The following is a 15,400-nucleotide window of genomic DNA, read 5'->3' as shown; positions in this document are numbered from 1 at the left end:
ACCTTTAAGTGAAGGACGTCTTTTTCCCGCTTTACTTGAAACAACTCGGACCTCAACAAGCTTACCACCTTGTTCAACTCATCAAGATTACCACATGAAGAAGGAATTGACTCTGCCGAGACAACAGCAGGGCGATCCTGTGGCCAACTCCAATATGGCTGTCTCATTTCCTCTTCACTTGGACATAGCGCCCGCAACTGAACTGACTGTTTCAGAATACAGACAAGAGTCATATTAAATCATTCTACTTCATAATTTCATTCAATCTTATCAATAGTTCTAAGGGCTGCAAACCAAACCTCTTTGCTCTGGAAAAAATAATTGTTCAACTTTCTCATCTCTGGAACAGACGTAGTAGTTCTCCATCGCAAAATACGCGGGACAGCGGTCGGATCAACAACCTTGCAGTAATTCAGGTCCGCCATTCTAGGAATTAATTCATATACCCAAATCTACACAATTCACAGGACAAAAGTCATTATTTATGTTTTAAAGAAAAACAAAACATAACTGACATGAACATTATTACCATGTACCTGGAAAGCATACGTGAAACCTTTAAAACTCCAGCCACTCCTTTGCGCTTCACCATGCTTATCCTTCTTGCCCTTCTCATTTCTCCGGCTTGTTCCCGTTACCTTACTTTTCCCCTTCCCTCTTCCCTCTTCATTTTCCAAGCTTTTCACATACTTTGTTGGTGCAGAAAATAGACTGTCTTGGGTTTTGTCAAAGGACACCGAACCCCACGGATACTTGTTGAACGCATCCAAGTCCTCTACAAGGGTCAGGTAATTTAGATTGATGTTCAAATGTTTGTCCCTTCCCAAAACCACTAACTCAGCAAAGTAAACAAGAGCTAGCTTGTAGATGTCATCTTCCTCTGTGCACCTCACAAATGCTTCTTCTAAAGCATTGCATGTAATTCCTTCGTCTATAAAATATCTTTTCTGAAGTCTGATTTCATTACTCTCTCCACTGGAAACTTCAGGCACTTCCCCAAAACGAAGCCCTGTGATCAAACAGAAATCCTGACGAGTGAACTGAGCAACGTCACACCCTAATAAGAAACTCAATCCATCCAAGTCTTTCACACCCTGCCCCGCTACTCTACGCAACACAACCCCATGCACAATCTGTCCGCTAAACTGAATCTTATCTATATTCAGAAGATGGCCAAAGCATGATGTCTTGAATTGTTCTAATTGTTCCGCACTCAACTTCGCTCGAATTGCAGCTAGAGATGAATTTGCATGTGAGCAGTTGTTCACCCGTGACGAATATACCTCTGCCTCTGGCCATACCAGCTCCACGTTGGATCCCATTTCCTCAAATACAATGTGAAATAACGTGAACATATATACTACCACGTATTTGCACAATCACAACTAGTCAACCAGGCACATTACAACTTTTACAAAGTACATGAGCATATGGATTACTCATCACAGGCTTTAACATCATCAAAGCAATATGACAATTTTTGTGCAAATACCTGTTAATGCAATGATTATGTGAATTACAAACAATTTCACGTGTTTTATTTATGGATCCATACTCGTGTGAGTGCAATGTAGGCAAGTTCTGCACTTCACACACATGACAATTATTGTCATCTCATACACAACCCAAAATAAATAAATAAGAAATATAGTGGAAGGAAGCAAAGCAAAGCATGTACTCTGCTATCTGCTTGCTAAGCAATTGCCACATCCTTCTTTCTTTCTACCTTTTTCTTCAGTCACCCACAATCGTCATAGATCAACCTTCATTTCAAATGCTTTGCACTTTTATTCATGAGTTTATTATTATCTATTCTCATTTCTCATAGGCAAATTTAGTAACAAATGAAATAATATTTATTTCACAAAATATATAAATTCTAGTGCCAGAGAGGTACTCTTCACTCTGCACTGCTTCAAATGTGGAAGGTTTTGAGATGTTATTGACATGTGATTGACTTTATTTTCATTCGTTTTTTAACATATACCCAAGCAAAAATTAACATGCAATTGAAGCACAAATAAGAGATGCCAAATCCAACAACATTGATGGTACAAATTGGGGAAAACCATTACTCTAACCCTAAACTCAAATTCCTTACATTACTCATCAAATGCTTTGCAGTTCTATTCATGAGTTTATTATTATCTGTTCAAATGTTTCTCAGGCAAATTTAGTAACAAAGGAAATCATATTTACTTCATAAAATATATATATATATTCTAGCGCCTCTTCTTAATCTGCACTATGCACTGCTTCAAATGTGGAAGGTTTTGAGGGCCTCCTCCAATTCAACACCATTATCTTATTCATATCATTATTGACATGTTATTCACTTGTTATTGACTTGATTTTCATTCTTTTTTTAACATATACCTAAGCAAAAATTAACATGCAACTGAAGCACAACGAAGAGATGCCAAATCCAACAAAATTTATGGTACAAATTGGGGAAAACCATTACTCTAACCCTAAACTCAAATTCCATAAATTACTCACCAAATGCTGGTTATTGCAAGGTGTCTGTGTGGGGTCTTTCTGTTTCTTTGCTCCACAAATGGAACCTACCACTTCCAACGAATACAGCTTCTCCCCTTCCCCTTCCACTGCTTCGCCTCTTCACTGATTTGGAATCCACACCTTTGCCCCTTCTACTCCAAATAAATACTTTCTCGGGGTCTGGAGAACGGAGTGGCGAATCGTTGCCTTCAACTGTCGTTAGCCGTTGCCTTCATTGGGTATCTCAGACCTCTGTGTTTTAGAGAGATGAGTTCTTTCTGTTCAAACTTCGAACTTGCCTCTTCTTCTTCTTTTTCGGACGTGTTTCCCTCTTCTTCTTCTTTTTGGACGTGCTGGATATTCAATTCGGGTTTGGGTTCCTTACCTACCCAATTGTGAAACTTTAACTCAATTCTCCCCAGCCCTTGGATTAATCTGATGGCTATAAAGTGAACCCCTTATAACTTACCCCTTATAACTTTCCACTCATTATAGTCTTGGCGTATTTAGCCGTCTAAAAAGTTATTTTATAAGAAATAGTGTGAGACTACATTTTAATCGTCTCCATCAGTAAAGGGTTTTTTTTTTTTTTGAGAAATTATATGATTGCATTCATAATTCAGTCAAAAAAGCCACTAGTCATAAAGGGCCAATACAAACTAGCCACAAAATGGCCATTACAATAACGGAGCGGTCTAATATCAAAATTAAGAAAATCAGGTATGTTTCCACCAACGATCAGGTAAGATCGAAGAAACTCTGGCATAGGCATCCCAACTAAGATTGCAAACTTAGAATAATAAAAAAGAGATAAAGCTTGAAAAAACCAAGCCATAACAATACAAATAAAACTCTCACCAAGGAGAGATGAAAAGCTCTCACAAAGGAGAGATGAAAAACTCTCACAAAAGGAGAGGTGAAAACTACACAGAGAACCCAAAGAGTCTCTGCAACTTATTCCAAACATAAAGAAATTGCAAAAAAGATGGTGGTGGAGATCTGACGCCGAAATGCAGGTGAAGATCCGACGCTGAGCCGTAGACGCCACTAATGGTTGGATGAAAATCATAACAAAACTAAGACAAATAGGGAAAACCCTTCGTCTTTGAAAATGGGGGAAGAGATGAAAGGAGGAAGAGAGGAAGATAAGAGAGGAGAGGGGGGAAGAACAATGGCTTCTTCCCCCCTCAAGGTGGAAAAGGCTCTAAGAGTGTTTTTTGGGAGAAAGGGGGCTAGGGTTTTTTTTTGAGATCTAAATTTAATATTTTAATACTTTTTAGTACATAATATGAATTTATTAGTTAATTCAATTAAACTACTATTTATAAAAAATAAAAAAAACTTAAAAATTCATTTAAAATCAACAACTTAAATATTAATTTTAAAAACAACAACTTAAACATTAATTTAAAAACAACATTAATTTAAAAACAACTTGAACACTAATTTAGAAACAACAACTTAACAATTAAAAATAATCATTATCTTCTCCCGGCATTGTAGGATGATAGTTGGATGTTGAATTCGAATTCGGAAACAACTCCCGTACGCTGTGTCGGTCCTGAATTTCTATCTTTTTCGAGTAAGAAAACTCCTTCCTCATTGGAGACATGTTGTGTGGTGGTGACCCTAGTCATGTTCCCATCCATCTCTTCTTGCCTTTGTTGGACCATATCTTCATGTCTCTGCTTCTTCTCTTCCTCCTGAACGACCTTATCCTCCCTTTCCTTGCCCTTTTCTTTCATTCTTCTTGCCTTGTTTCGTCCTATAGGCTTAGGAATGGGTGTTTGAGTTGAAGAAGGATCTTCGTTGGTGATCGAAGATGGTTCTTTATCTTCATCTAAATTAACGGGCAAATTTATTCGCACCTGTGTAGGACCAAAATTTCTTTTGGTGGATCTTGAAATGCCACCCAACCTTTACAAATTTCCCAACAATGATGAAGTTTAAAGGCTTTTTTGACATCTTCCATATAGAACTTCTCCACACTACTTGGCGTTGCGAGAAAATATAATTAAAGTAAATTTAATAAATTTAAAGAGAAAATATAATTAAAGTAAATTAAATAAATTTAAAGTATGTAGTTAAAAATAAAACTAGTAAAAACACTTACTTCGTCGGAGACATTGGCTCTGCTTAGATGTCTCCTCTCATCCTTTTTCTAAGCTTGATGCCATTTGTTCATGCTCGAAAATATGTGCTTCTTCCACCGACCGCTACAACTTTCATGATTTCTCAATGTCGGAGTGGTGCCTTCGTAAAGCTCTTAGTATTTTTGAGAAACACACGTCTAAATGCTGTTAGAAGTTTGGCTTGTACCCTTGAAACTATCTTTGGAGACTTTTAAGCAAAGAGTTTCATCTTCCTTTCGAGTCCAATTTTTGCCTTTCTTCGAAGTACCGGCCATTTTTTTAACAATGGGAGGAAATAATTTTTTTAAATGGAAAAAGATGAAGGATAGTTTGTAAAAGAATGAAGAGAATGTGATGTAAAATGATGAAATTGAGGAGTGATAATATGTTGTGACAAATGATGTAAGAATGAGGTAGGTATGTATACAAAATATTTAGGAATTTTTTAGAATTAAAAAAAAAATCATTTTTTCAGATTGAAAATAAAACAGCTAGCTGTTGGGTTGCTCCAGACCCTTGATATGCAACGGTTTTTTAATCAATGGCCACCAATGGCCTATTTGACACAGGAAATAAATATATAAAAAAGCAGCTGAGCCCATCGAATTATTTGGCCTGAGCTAGCTGAAGGGCCACATGTGACCTGATTTTTAGGAATGAGCCCTTCATGTAGCCATCCTTTTTATTATTATTATTATTATTATTTTTTATTGGTAGCCTTTATATAGCTCACTCTTGAAGATGAGTTTTGGAGATTTTGGGCTATATTTGAGGATATCGCCCAAACTTGGAGATGTCCTTACGAGGCCAAAAGTGAATTCATAAGGTGGGACTAGATTAAGAAAATATAGATAAGGGGTCTACAGGTGGTTTGGATGAGTGAAATTTTGGCAATGTGGGAGGCGTAGACAATTTGCACTAGAATCAGGGATTATATGACAAGAAAATCTTTTCATTTTCTATTTTTGGTTTTGGGTGAGTGGAGAATGATCTAAAAATATAAGAGAAACATTAGTTGCAACGGAAATAGCTTATTTGGCTATTTCAAGCCAATAATGCTATGTCACTGGAAGTGTTATTATGTGTGTCATAGCATTATTGGTCGAATAGCAAAATAGTGTTATTCCCATTTCATGAAAGTATTTATCTAAATATAAGAATATACCGATATAGTCTGTAAAATAGAAAAACATATTCATTTATATTTTAATGCTTCAAATTGTATACTTTAGCTTGATGGTTCTGAGATGATGAAAATTTTCTTGTAAACATAAGAACATAAAGAGCAAGTTGGGCCTAATGTAGTCCCTCTTCCAAGGTTGCTTTGGAGGGACTCATTTATAAGTTTTATGTTACTTTGAAAGTCACACTGATTTTAATTGGGTTAATTATAATTTTGGTCACTAAGGTTTGGCTCGAAATCAATTTTAGTCATCATAATTTTAATTTTTCCGATTTCATCACTGTACTTGCAGTCGTTAACAAATCATATCACATCTCTCAATTTCGTCAGTTTAATTGCACATACTCTAAATGAGTGCAAGGACAAAATTGTATTTGCACCATTTAAACAATTAATATATAAAATGAAAAAGTAAAAATAAAAAAACCCAGCCGTTTCTCCCACTCCCATTCACTAGGGCTGGGCACGGTACGGGATGACACGGGATGGAGATTACCAATCAAGTGTAATACAACAAAATAAACAATCAAGATTCAAGACCAACCGAGAAATAAAAATCTCATACAAAGTTCAAGTGAAATGAAAATTAAATCTCATATAGGCTTTTACATCATCACCATAGAGAATTTGGGTTCTAATCACGCAAGTGCAATGACTGGAAGAAAATTTTCACGGAACTGCCGCCAACCGTGGAATATGAAGGGTGGAAGGAAGGGGCAAGAGACATGGCACGTTCCTGTTAACCCAAACCCAATCATTAAAAGCAGAATCCTTACTCTCTCTCTTTTTTTCTTTTTAATGAAGGCATGATAATACAAGATTGATTTGCCAATTCTGATACCCAAATAACGAAAGCACTTAAAAAGGAAAAATAATCGGGAAGACCCTTCAACTAAAAAGAAAAATGGTAATTAAATTTGTTTTAAAACACAACAGACCTGCAACTTTAGAATCTTTAAATCAGCCTCAATGCTCTTCACTTTGGTCTCAGAATCAACATCCTTACCTGCCAATGAAGCAAACAACCATATAACACTCAAATCACCAGTATAAATGCTCAAGCTAAAATAAAACAGAGGAAAGGAAAGGAAATGAAAGGAAAGGAAAGGAGAAGAGAAGAGAAGAGAAGAATTAGACAAAGGAAAGGACAGGAAAGGACGTAGAGATGTTGAAGAATATACGAATCCCACATCGGAAACTTAACAAAATAGAAAGTCTCATATAATAAATGGTTCCACTCTTAATAACATCGAGACCTTTTGTATAAAACTCTATACCTACTAAACAAGTGGTTAAGTTGGGGACAATATCAATGTTGCTAGCGGTGGGCTAAGGGTCCGTCCCTCTGAAATCTTAACAAGAGAAACAAAGAGGAGTCGAAGAAATATACGTGGAGAGTAGGGGTGGAACTAAAATTAAATTAGGATACCAACCGAGATCATAAAATTAACTAAGGGTCCGTCCCTCTGACACCAACGGAGATCATAAATGTGGAACCGATGTCGTGCCAAACAGTAACGGGATGACACGATATCATCCCGTTTACACGTCAACACCAAACGAGACAACACGAGATTGGCACGATTTGGCACGGTTTTGGGATGGTTTCGATATTCCGGTTTTGATGCCCACCTTTACCATCCACCATCCCTATCTCCAAATCCTTTCTCCTTTATCTTCTTTCTGCAACCAACCACCCCATCATCATCCATAACCATCCAAACCCACCACTAGCCATACCCACCCGCACCCCCCATCCACCATCCAAATCTGAAGCCATCATGGTGTAGGTGGGTGGGTAATGGCTCTCTCTCTCTAACTCTCATCGCCCCCAAGCCCAAATCTCTATCTGCAACTGATCTCACAGCAGAACCACCCGTAGAGCACCTAGTTGAAGTCCTAGCCAGAATCCGAGATTAACCAGATCAAAAAGAACCCAAAACAACATCGGTTCTTCAAATAAATCCTCAAAAACAAAATAGTCGTGTCTGTGTCGATTTCGGGTACCGAGATTTCACTCTCGATGGGGTTTCTTTATCGGAAGAAGACGATTTTGGGGTTGTTTTGCAGCAAGTTTGTTTAATCCAGGATTGACAATGTGAATTTGGGTGGAAAATGTTCAATAATAATGTACGGTCTTACTGGCAAGAGTGACACCATGTTTGGGTGTTACAAGCAACCTGGGTAGTTTTTATCAAAAATAGCCAAAATTTACCCATACTTTCATAAATGTCAATTTTTATAAAAACTTTTAAAAATAGCCAAAAACTCACTTAAAAATACTCAAATGCCCTCAAAACTAAAACCCACAAAAACCTAAAAAAGCAAAACATGAAACCTGTAATCTATATTTTCATTTGATTTTAAACATAAAAACTCCCCTATGTTAGTATATGTTGTCTCCGTCATTGGGCTCGAAGCTTTGGTATTATTTGTTGTCGTCAGCCATGTTGATGCTATCACCATTGGAGGCCACGCACAACCCTTTGTCAGCCATATATGGACTTCGAAGTTGCTAATTAGATTCCGATATGAACTTTAACATTGCGGAGATGAATCAATAACTCTATGAGTGCCTTGTTAAATATATAATATAAATATATGGCTTATTAGAGATAATTAAGTAATTAGATAATGGAGATGAAGGAGATCATAGAACAAAAGCTTTGCTTCAACTCAATGTTGGGTGGATGTAGTACTCGGACTAGCTAGGAATCAAGTCATATTCATGGTTCAACTCCTCCAATGATATAACATAGGATCAAACCTTTGTTTTTTTTAGGTTTTTGTGGGTTTTTATTTATGAGGGCTTTTGAGTAATTTTAGGTGAGCTTTTTGCTGTTTTTGAAAGTTTTTATAAAAACTGACATTTATGAAAATAGGGGGTAAATTTTGGCTATTTTTGATAAAAACTCCAACCTGGGATTGTGTACAGGTCGCTGAAAGACATTCTTGGCGATGGTGGAGAAGATTTGGATGGTGGATGGGGAGTGTAGGTGGGTATGGCTGGTGGTGGGTTTGGCTGGCTATGGATGATGGTGGGGTGGTATGAGGAAGGATTTGGGTATAGGGATGGTGGATGGGAGGGTGGGAGAAACGGATGGGTTGTTTGTTTGTTTTTTTTAAAATTTTAGTTATTAATTGTTTAAATAGTGAAAATACAATTTTGCCCGTGCACGTATTTAGCACGTGAAATTAAACTGACATAATTTAGAGATGTGACTTGATTTGTTAACGACTGCAAGTACAGTGACGAAATTGAAAAAATTGAAATCACAGTGATTAAAATTAATTTTGAACCAAACCCCAAATCTCAATGACTAAAATTATAATTAATCCATAGTAATTTGTAGGGTTCCAACAAACTGTATATCATACTCTTTTTTTTTTCTTCCCTTTATCATCCATTTTGTCACATGCACCTTGGAGGGAAAATGAACGTGACTATGAGTGCGTATGTGTGTCACATGAAAGGAGAAAAAGACAATTGTATGAGGCAGCATTTGGACTCTTTCTACTGGGACATGATTGGCTGACTCCATTGCTTGACAAAACATTATAAAGGTTAGGTATGAATATGATGGGCTGGTTAAACCACTACCCAACTAAAGCACCTTATGAGGGGGAAAAATTTAGTTGCAATGGAGATAGGATTATTTTGTTATTCTCATTTTATGGAAGTCTTAATATAAATTATTATTTATTTATGTGCGTGTGGGTGATTTGTAATTGTAGATACATACAAGTAACATGTATTTAGACAGTAAAACTACAAATGACTCACTATATTATAAATTATAGTTTATTTAATGGATATTATTTGCCTTCTTACCGGTAAGGAGATACTCTTCTTTTCTGCGAATCACAGTTTGACACATATGCAAAAATAATTCATCAAAAACACAAAAAGAAAAACTACTGTACACATGTCACACTGCTATTGACAGAAATGTAGGAACTCTTATTTACCTGATAACAAGAAAGGTATTTTCTTTATTTAATGGTATATTTTATCGAATAAAAGTAATAATTCTAGAGCTAATTTGAACCACAAATCCCAACTTTTGGAATCCTCCGACCACGCACAATTGATTATAGCATTTTACCAAAAAAAAATCTACGGAAGTCGCCAATGTGCAAATATTTGGCAGTTCATGCCTTGGTGGATGATTAAGACTACCTCCAACTATCCAAGCAAGCAGAGACATATATTGTATACGTCCGTGGAAGCATGGCTGTAAAACATATAACATAACTTGCAATTTAATTGTCTCACTATCACTCATAGTCTGAAATATCGATAATATCGAGGAAATATCGAGGATATTTCGATTTTTTTGAATCACGGATATTTCGGAACGTATCCATGTACATATCGTATAAATATCGACAATATCGACGATAATATCGGAAAATATCGATGTCGATAATTTCGCTCACATTTTAGCAATATTTTGTCAAAATATCGGTGTAATATCGCCAAAATATCGAAAATATCGAAAATATCGATGTGAAGGAAAAAAAAAGTTTAAAAAAAAAAAGGGAAAAAGGGGAGAAAAAAGCACAAAGGGGATAGAACCCCTCCCATTTTACTCCTCCAACACCTTAAACACCATATCACTTATGTTTTTGTGATAATGTGCTAAAATATTTATATTTATATGGATGGTATGTTAACAATTACATGCAAAACTATTTTGGGGATTTATCATTTGATGACTACTCTTCACAATACACTTACTCTACACATAGAGATGATGAAGATAGTGAAAAATTTGAACCTCGTAGGAACTCTATGTGGTACTAAGTCATTCATGTATCTTACCATGCAATGTATAAAGTGTAAAATATTATAATAAATCATTATATATGAATGATTAAGGTGTATTTAATCTTTTTTAATTAATTATTACATATTTTTTACACTCATAGTGTTTGCCCGCTTGCTGTATAATCAACTTAAATTAGTTAAATCCATCATGCAATGCATTTCCTTCTAATTTTTTGTGATAAACTCATAGATAATTGACTAAATAGACATTCTCCAAAGTTTCAATAAAAATTTCCAAGTTTTTCTTACAATTTCCGTGGTTTTTATTCAATTTTTATCGATATCGATAATATCCCGATATTTCCATATTTTTGGACTACCGATATTTCCGATATCATCGATATTTTAGACCTTGCTATCACTACATATGAGTCATCATGAGTGGTCTTGTCAGAAAGAAAGAAAGAAAGATATTCACATCCATCTCTTGTTTGAATATTTGATGATGACTTTTTATTCATGAGTTGGCTAAGGGTGTACGCTATGAATTTGAAAGCCTTAAAACTCATTATACTCAAATTAAACGTTTGATGGCATCTTTGGTGGAGACAAATTTGTATAATACATATAACTGTTTTATTATTATCAACAAATCACGTCGTAATAATTTATCTTTCTATGTGGCAGAACGTAATTGAATGAAAATATAATAAAACAATGTTATTCTTGTAACATTCAAATTCTTCTACTTCATGATATTTTTCTTGGAAACGCTCAAAAGTGTTACACGTTCGAATCTCCCTCTTTCTTCATTTTTCTGTTTAGCACATATGATTCTATCTTATTCATGATTGAGACTGAAAATCTAATGTGACATAACAAACAATAATGAGCAACAATTATGGTGCGCCCACCCTCTATTAAGTTTGGTGTCCTATATGGCCTACGGGCTAACTATGGCCATTCATTGAGAAATCAGACGAAGCTTCCTCCCCACTTAAAGCTTCTGATCCAAGTCAAATCCTAATTGGAAATTAAACCGCTTGCTTAATGCCTATGCAAAGTACATGCCAGTTCACTGTGGAGAAGTCAAAAGTTGACTTAAATTACACATATATTTAAATATCAAACTTTACACATTTCTCTATCGCAATTTGTAATTTTTTACATAAATTTATATCAGAAACAGCTAGCAATTGAGTGTCACCCATAAGTTTTTTTGACTCGAAGTTGTGGATATACTCTTATACTGGTGTTGAGAGTAGCCAATCTCTCCTTAAACTTTTATTTATTGAAAAAGAAAATAACACCCGACTAATTTACAGGAATTTACAGACCATCCCCTGTGCAGTCAAAGTCAACAACCCCCTTTGACCTTAGTAAGCAAAGTCAATCCACCTTGACGAAACCAAATTCAACTCCCAAATCTACCGTTGGTTTAGACTGTCCCAAAGCAATGCACATTGCCTCCTTGCAAACCCAACCCTCTGCTTCTCCAAATCATAAACCACCTCAAACCCTTGCTGCTGATAATTCCCTAAAATACCCCCGGGCCCACCGCTCATCTCCGCCTCATCACCACCGTTCATCAGCATCCAACACCCAACCTTTTTCCTCTTCCTCCCGGCCCCATCACCACCGTCCACGAACTCATAAAAGTAGTTCCTCCTAGGCAGCAACACACTGGAGTTGTTCCCCGCAAAATGCAACGTCACAGCCGGAACGTCCACCACCTTCTCGTAATAATAGCACGGCCCAAGCCCGGTTTCGTCCTCTACCCGAGTCGCCCGCTCGTGAACTCGCCCGACTCTGCGGTCGAACTCAGCCACCAGCGAGTTATAGAAACCCTGCGGAAACATGGTGAAAGTGGTCCCCGAGTCCACGACGATCCCGCCGTTCCCATTCTTATCGACCCCTTGCAGAATCTCCGGTGCCGGAAAAACCCTTTTCCCGACCGAAACTCCGGCGAGCCCAATCGAATAGAAATAAGGGTGCTTTGGGTTGTCGAGCATGGAGGTGTAGGCATACTCAACCGACCCACCAGCACCGTCCCCAAATCGCTTCTGTTTCTGGTCGTACGGGCCGAGAATGAGCGGACTCGGTCGACGGACTCGGTCCTGGTCAAAGGAGTGAGAAACTAAGCAGTATGAAAACTGGGTGGCGAGGTGGGGAGAGAAGGTAGAGAGTTGGGCAGGTAGAGAAAGCAAGCCGCGGCCGAACCCAGCCACCCCAATTGGCTCGCCGAGGGAAGAATGGGAACACCCAAAAGTGAAATTTCTCAGAACCAGAGCAGGCGTCGACATGGGTATCGACAGGCTGTGCTTGTAAAGCTTGGCTATGAAGCTTCCATCAGCGTAGGCGTAGTAAAATGGCGGGCAAGAGAAGGAGGAGCACTCGGAGATTTCTATAGAGTCGAGAGGACAATGGGAAATGGCGCAGAGGTTGGCGGAGGAGAGGAAGGAGTGGGCGGCGGAGCAGGAGCGGGAGTCGCACGAAACGGCCGCGTTTTTGGGGATTTTGGGAGGTGGGTTTGTGGAGTTGGGTTTGCCTTCACAGAGTATGCATTCGAATGGGGAACAGGGGAACCAGACGAGGTCGCTGCCTGTGTCCATGTAAAGAGCGACGGGTTGGGGAGGGCTGGAGTTGAGAGTGAAGGAGAGAGTGTAGTCGCTGCCTGGGGCGAGTGGGAGAGAGACTTGGTTTGTTTGGCGGTTGTGGCCGCGGTGGTGGTGGTGGAAGCGCCTGGCTGAGCGCGTGGTGGTGGATTTGAGGAGGTGTTGGGTACTGTTGAATTGGGTTTGGGAGAGCGTGTGGGTTAGAGGGAGATATAGTGGTTGTGAACATGAAAGAAAGAAATGTGTAAAACAGAGTATTAGAAACAGAGCAGAAGCCATGGATGAAGAAAACAGAGTAGAGAGAGAGAGAGAGAGAGAGAGAATTGTGAAGAAGGGGATTTATAAAGGGGATTTGTTTATTTGTTGGTCATAGAAATTTTGGAATGTGTATGTGAGGAAAGGATTATCTTCTTAATGCATGCTGGCTTTGTTTTGTAAATAAAATGAGGGGTTGATGGATGGACCTGTAATTTAGGAAGATGGCTTGAATTCCTTGGTCGGCAACTTGATAAGGGACTTATCAGCTGAGCCTGCCTTGTTTAACGTTTGCTTACCTTGGTAGGATAAGCATATAAGTGACCAAGGTTTCTTGTACTTTCAACTTACAACATTTAAATGAAATGTTTTTAGCCTAAGGCTGAGATTTGATCTTATCAATAATATTGTTTATGAGCTTTAATCCGAGCGAAATATGAAATAGGCAAAATTGTACTATAATATTTATTTTTATCTTTTATATTTATTATTATATTTTATAGAAAGTACATGAGAGAATGAAGATGATATTTTATTATAAAAAGCAGGTGAGGCTCAATATATCTCTTTCTTTTGAAGTAGATAATATTGCTTTCTTGTGTAGAGTAAATATATTTTGCCTACCCATTTGTCTCTTTCCTTAGAGCATGAAAATGCTGATGTGGTAAGACAAATAAGGTTTGCCTACTCTTGCTTCTTCCTTTGGAGATGCTTAATAGTGAAATTAAACAAGTCAAAACTCAACTTAGAGAATTGAAAGATCTGCGAAGATAAAATATATTGGATTTAGATTAAAATACTTATAACTCAGAAAGAGTATATTAAAAAATAATAATAATTTGCGTTGTCTGTGACACAAAACCCCTGACATGAATTGGTAAGTATTGGTGCGATGTTAAAGGCTAGCCGCAATTAGATACTGAACTCATCACAAATATGTATCTTCTTCGAATACATATGAGTCGAACATTGACTTTTCAACACAGTTGAGAAAAGTACTAATAGACCAATTATCTCTATAATATTTAGAGGTTAATTAAACCATGAAGAATCTTTGAATGAAATCTAGTTACTTGGAAACAAAGAGAAAAGATAATCTAAAACAATATCTACTCTCCCTCTGAAGTTTTAAGTCATACTAGAAAAAGGGTTATCACTCAACTTTATGTAAAAGTCACTAGACAACACGCTTGAAAGGTATACAATCTTGTCCATTGAAACCCTTCATCAGTAACATAGGAATGAGATGAGAAAGTTCGTCGAACTTAGGTTTAAATTTTACTATTGTAAGCCAAAAAAGTTCATCTTAAAATTTTAAACCCAAGAACTAGTTGGTCAAGTGGATCAAATCAAACATTAATTCAAATAATCAAGTTACACATAATCCCATTTGACACCTCTAAGCTGCTGACAAGGATGAAAGAAACCAGCCAGCTCAGCAGCACAAGTGCCACATCAGATTACACTCCGCAATCACAGCAGGACAGCAAGGCGGGTAACAGAAAACCAAACAAACAGAATGAAAGGTTTGAGGCAGTTAAATTAGTCAAAAATAAAAAAACTAAAAAAATTGTAGTTTGTCACAGTTGGTTATTATTGAAGCTTAATTAAATAGTTAGTTATTTCCAGGTCATGGTTTTGTTACCCGAGACACGTATAAACTACATGCAAATATATTTACGATTGTTCATCAACGCAAGACAAGACAAAACTTGTCAGCTTCAAACAGGAGCTATGTCTGTTCTGCAGCAGGAGGTGCGAGAGCATTGCTACAACAACAACCAAGGGGTTACCAATTATACCCTTCCCACAAATACAACAAGTCATCTTGATCCAATTCCAGTTGATCAGAAATCAAAAGGCATTTATGCTAAGCCTTCAATGAAAACTGTAGCTTTGAGAGAAATGTCATGCTCATAATAACACAGCCATACAGTACAGGTCA

The 15,400-nt window shown here is 37.3% G+C and overlaps 2 protein-coding genes across 2 annotated transcripts; both read right to left on the bottom strand.

Annotated features, from left to right (window-relative positions):
* On the bottom strand, positions 105-2,604 carry LOC109949330. The gene is made up of 3 exons (XM_020564734.1): positions 2,500-2,604; positions 537-1,325; positions 105-452 (listed from the first exon to the last, which is right to left on the bottom strand). Exons 2-3 carry the CDS (start codon positions 1,320-1,322, stop codon positions 258-260), a joined length of 981 nt encoding a protein of 326 aa, XP_020420323.1. The 5' UTR covers positions 1,323-1,325; positions 2,500-2,604; the 3' UTR covers positions 105-257.
* On the bottom strand, positions 11,611-13,833 carry LOC18778078 (probable aspartyl protease At4g16563). The gene has a single exon (XM_007209895.2). It carries the CDS (start codon positions 13,477-13,479, stop codon positions 12,013-12,015), a length of 1,467 nt encoding a protein of 488 aa, XP_007209957.1. The 5' UTR covers positions 13,480-13,833; the 3' UTR covers positions 11,611-12,012.

The sequence above is a fragment of the Prunus persica genome, chromosome G5, assembly GCF_000346465.2.
Source record: "Prunus persica cultivar Lovell chromosome G5, Prunus_persica_NCBIv2, whole genome shotgun sequence".
Classification (NCBI taxonomy): domain Eukaryota; kingdom Viridiplantae; phylum Streptophyta; class Magnoliopsida; order Rosales; family Rosaceae; genus Prunus; species Prunus persica.
The sequence above is the reverse complement of the archived record's forward strand: the minus strand, read 5'-3'. Positions and strand labels throughout refer to the sequence as shown.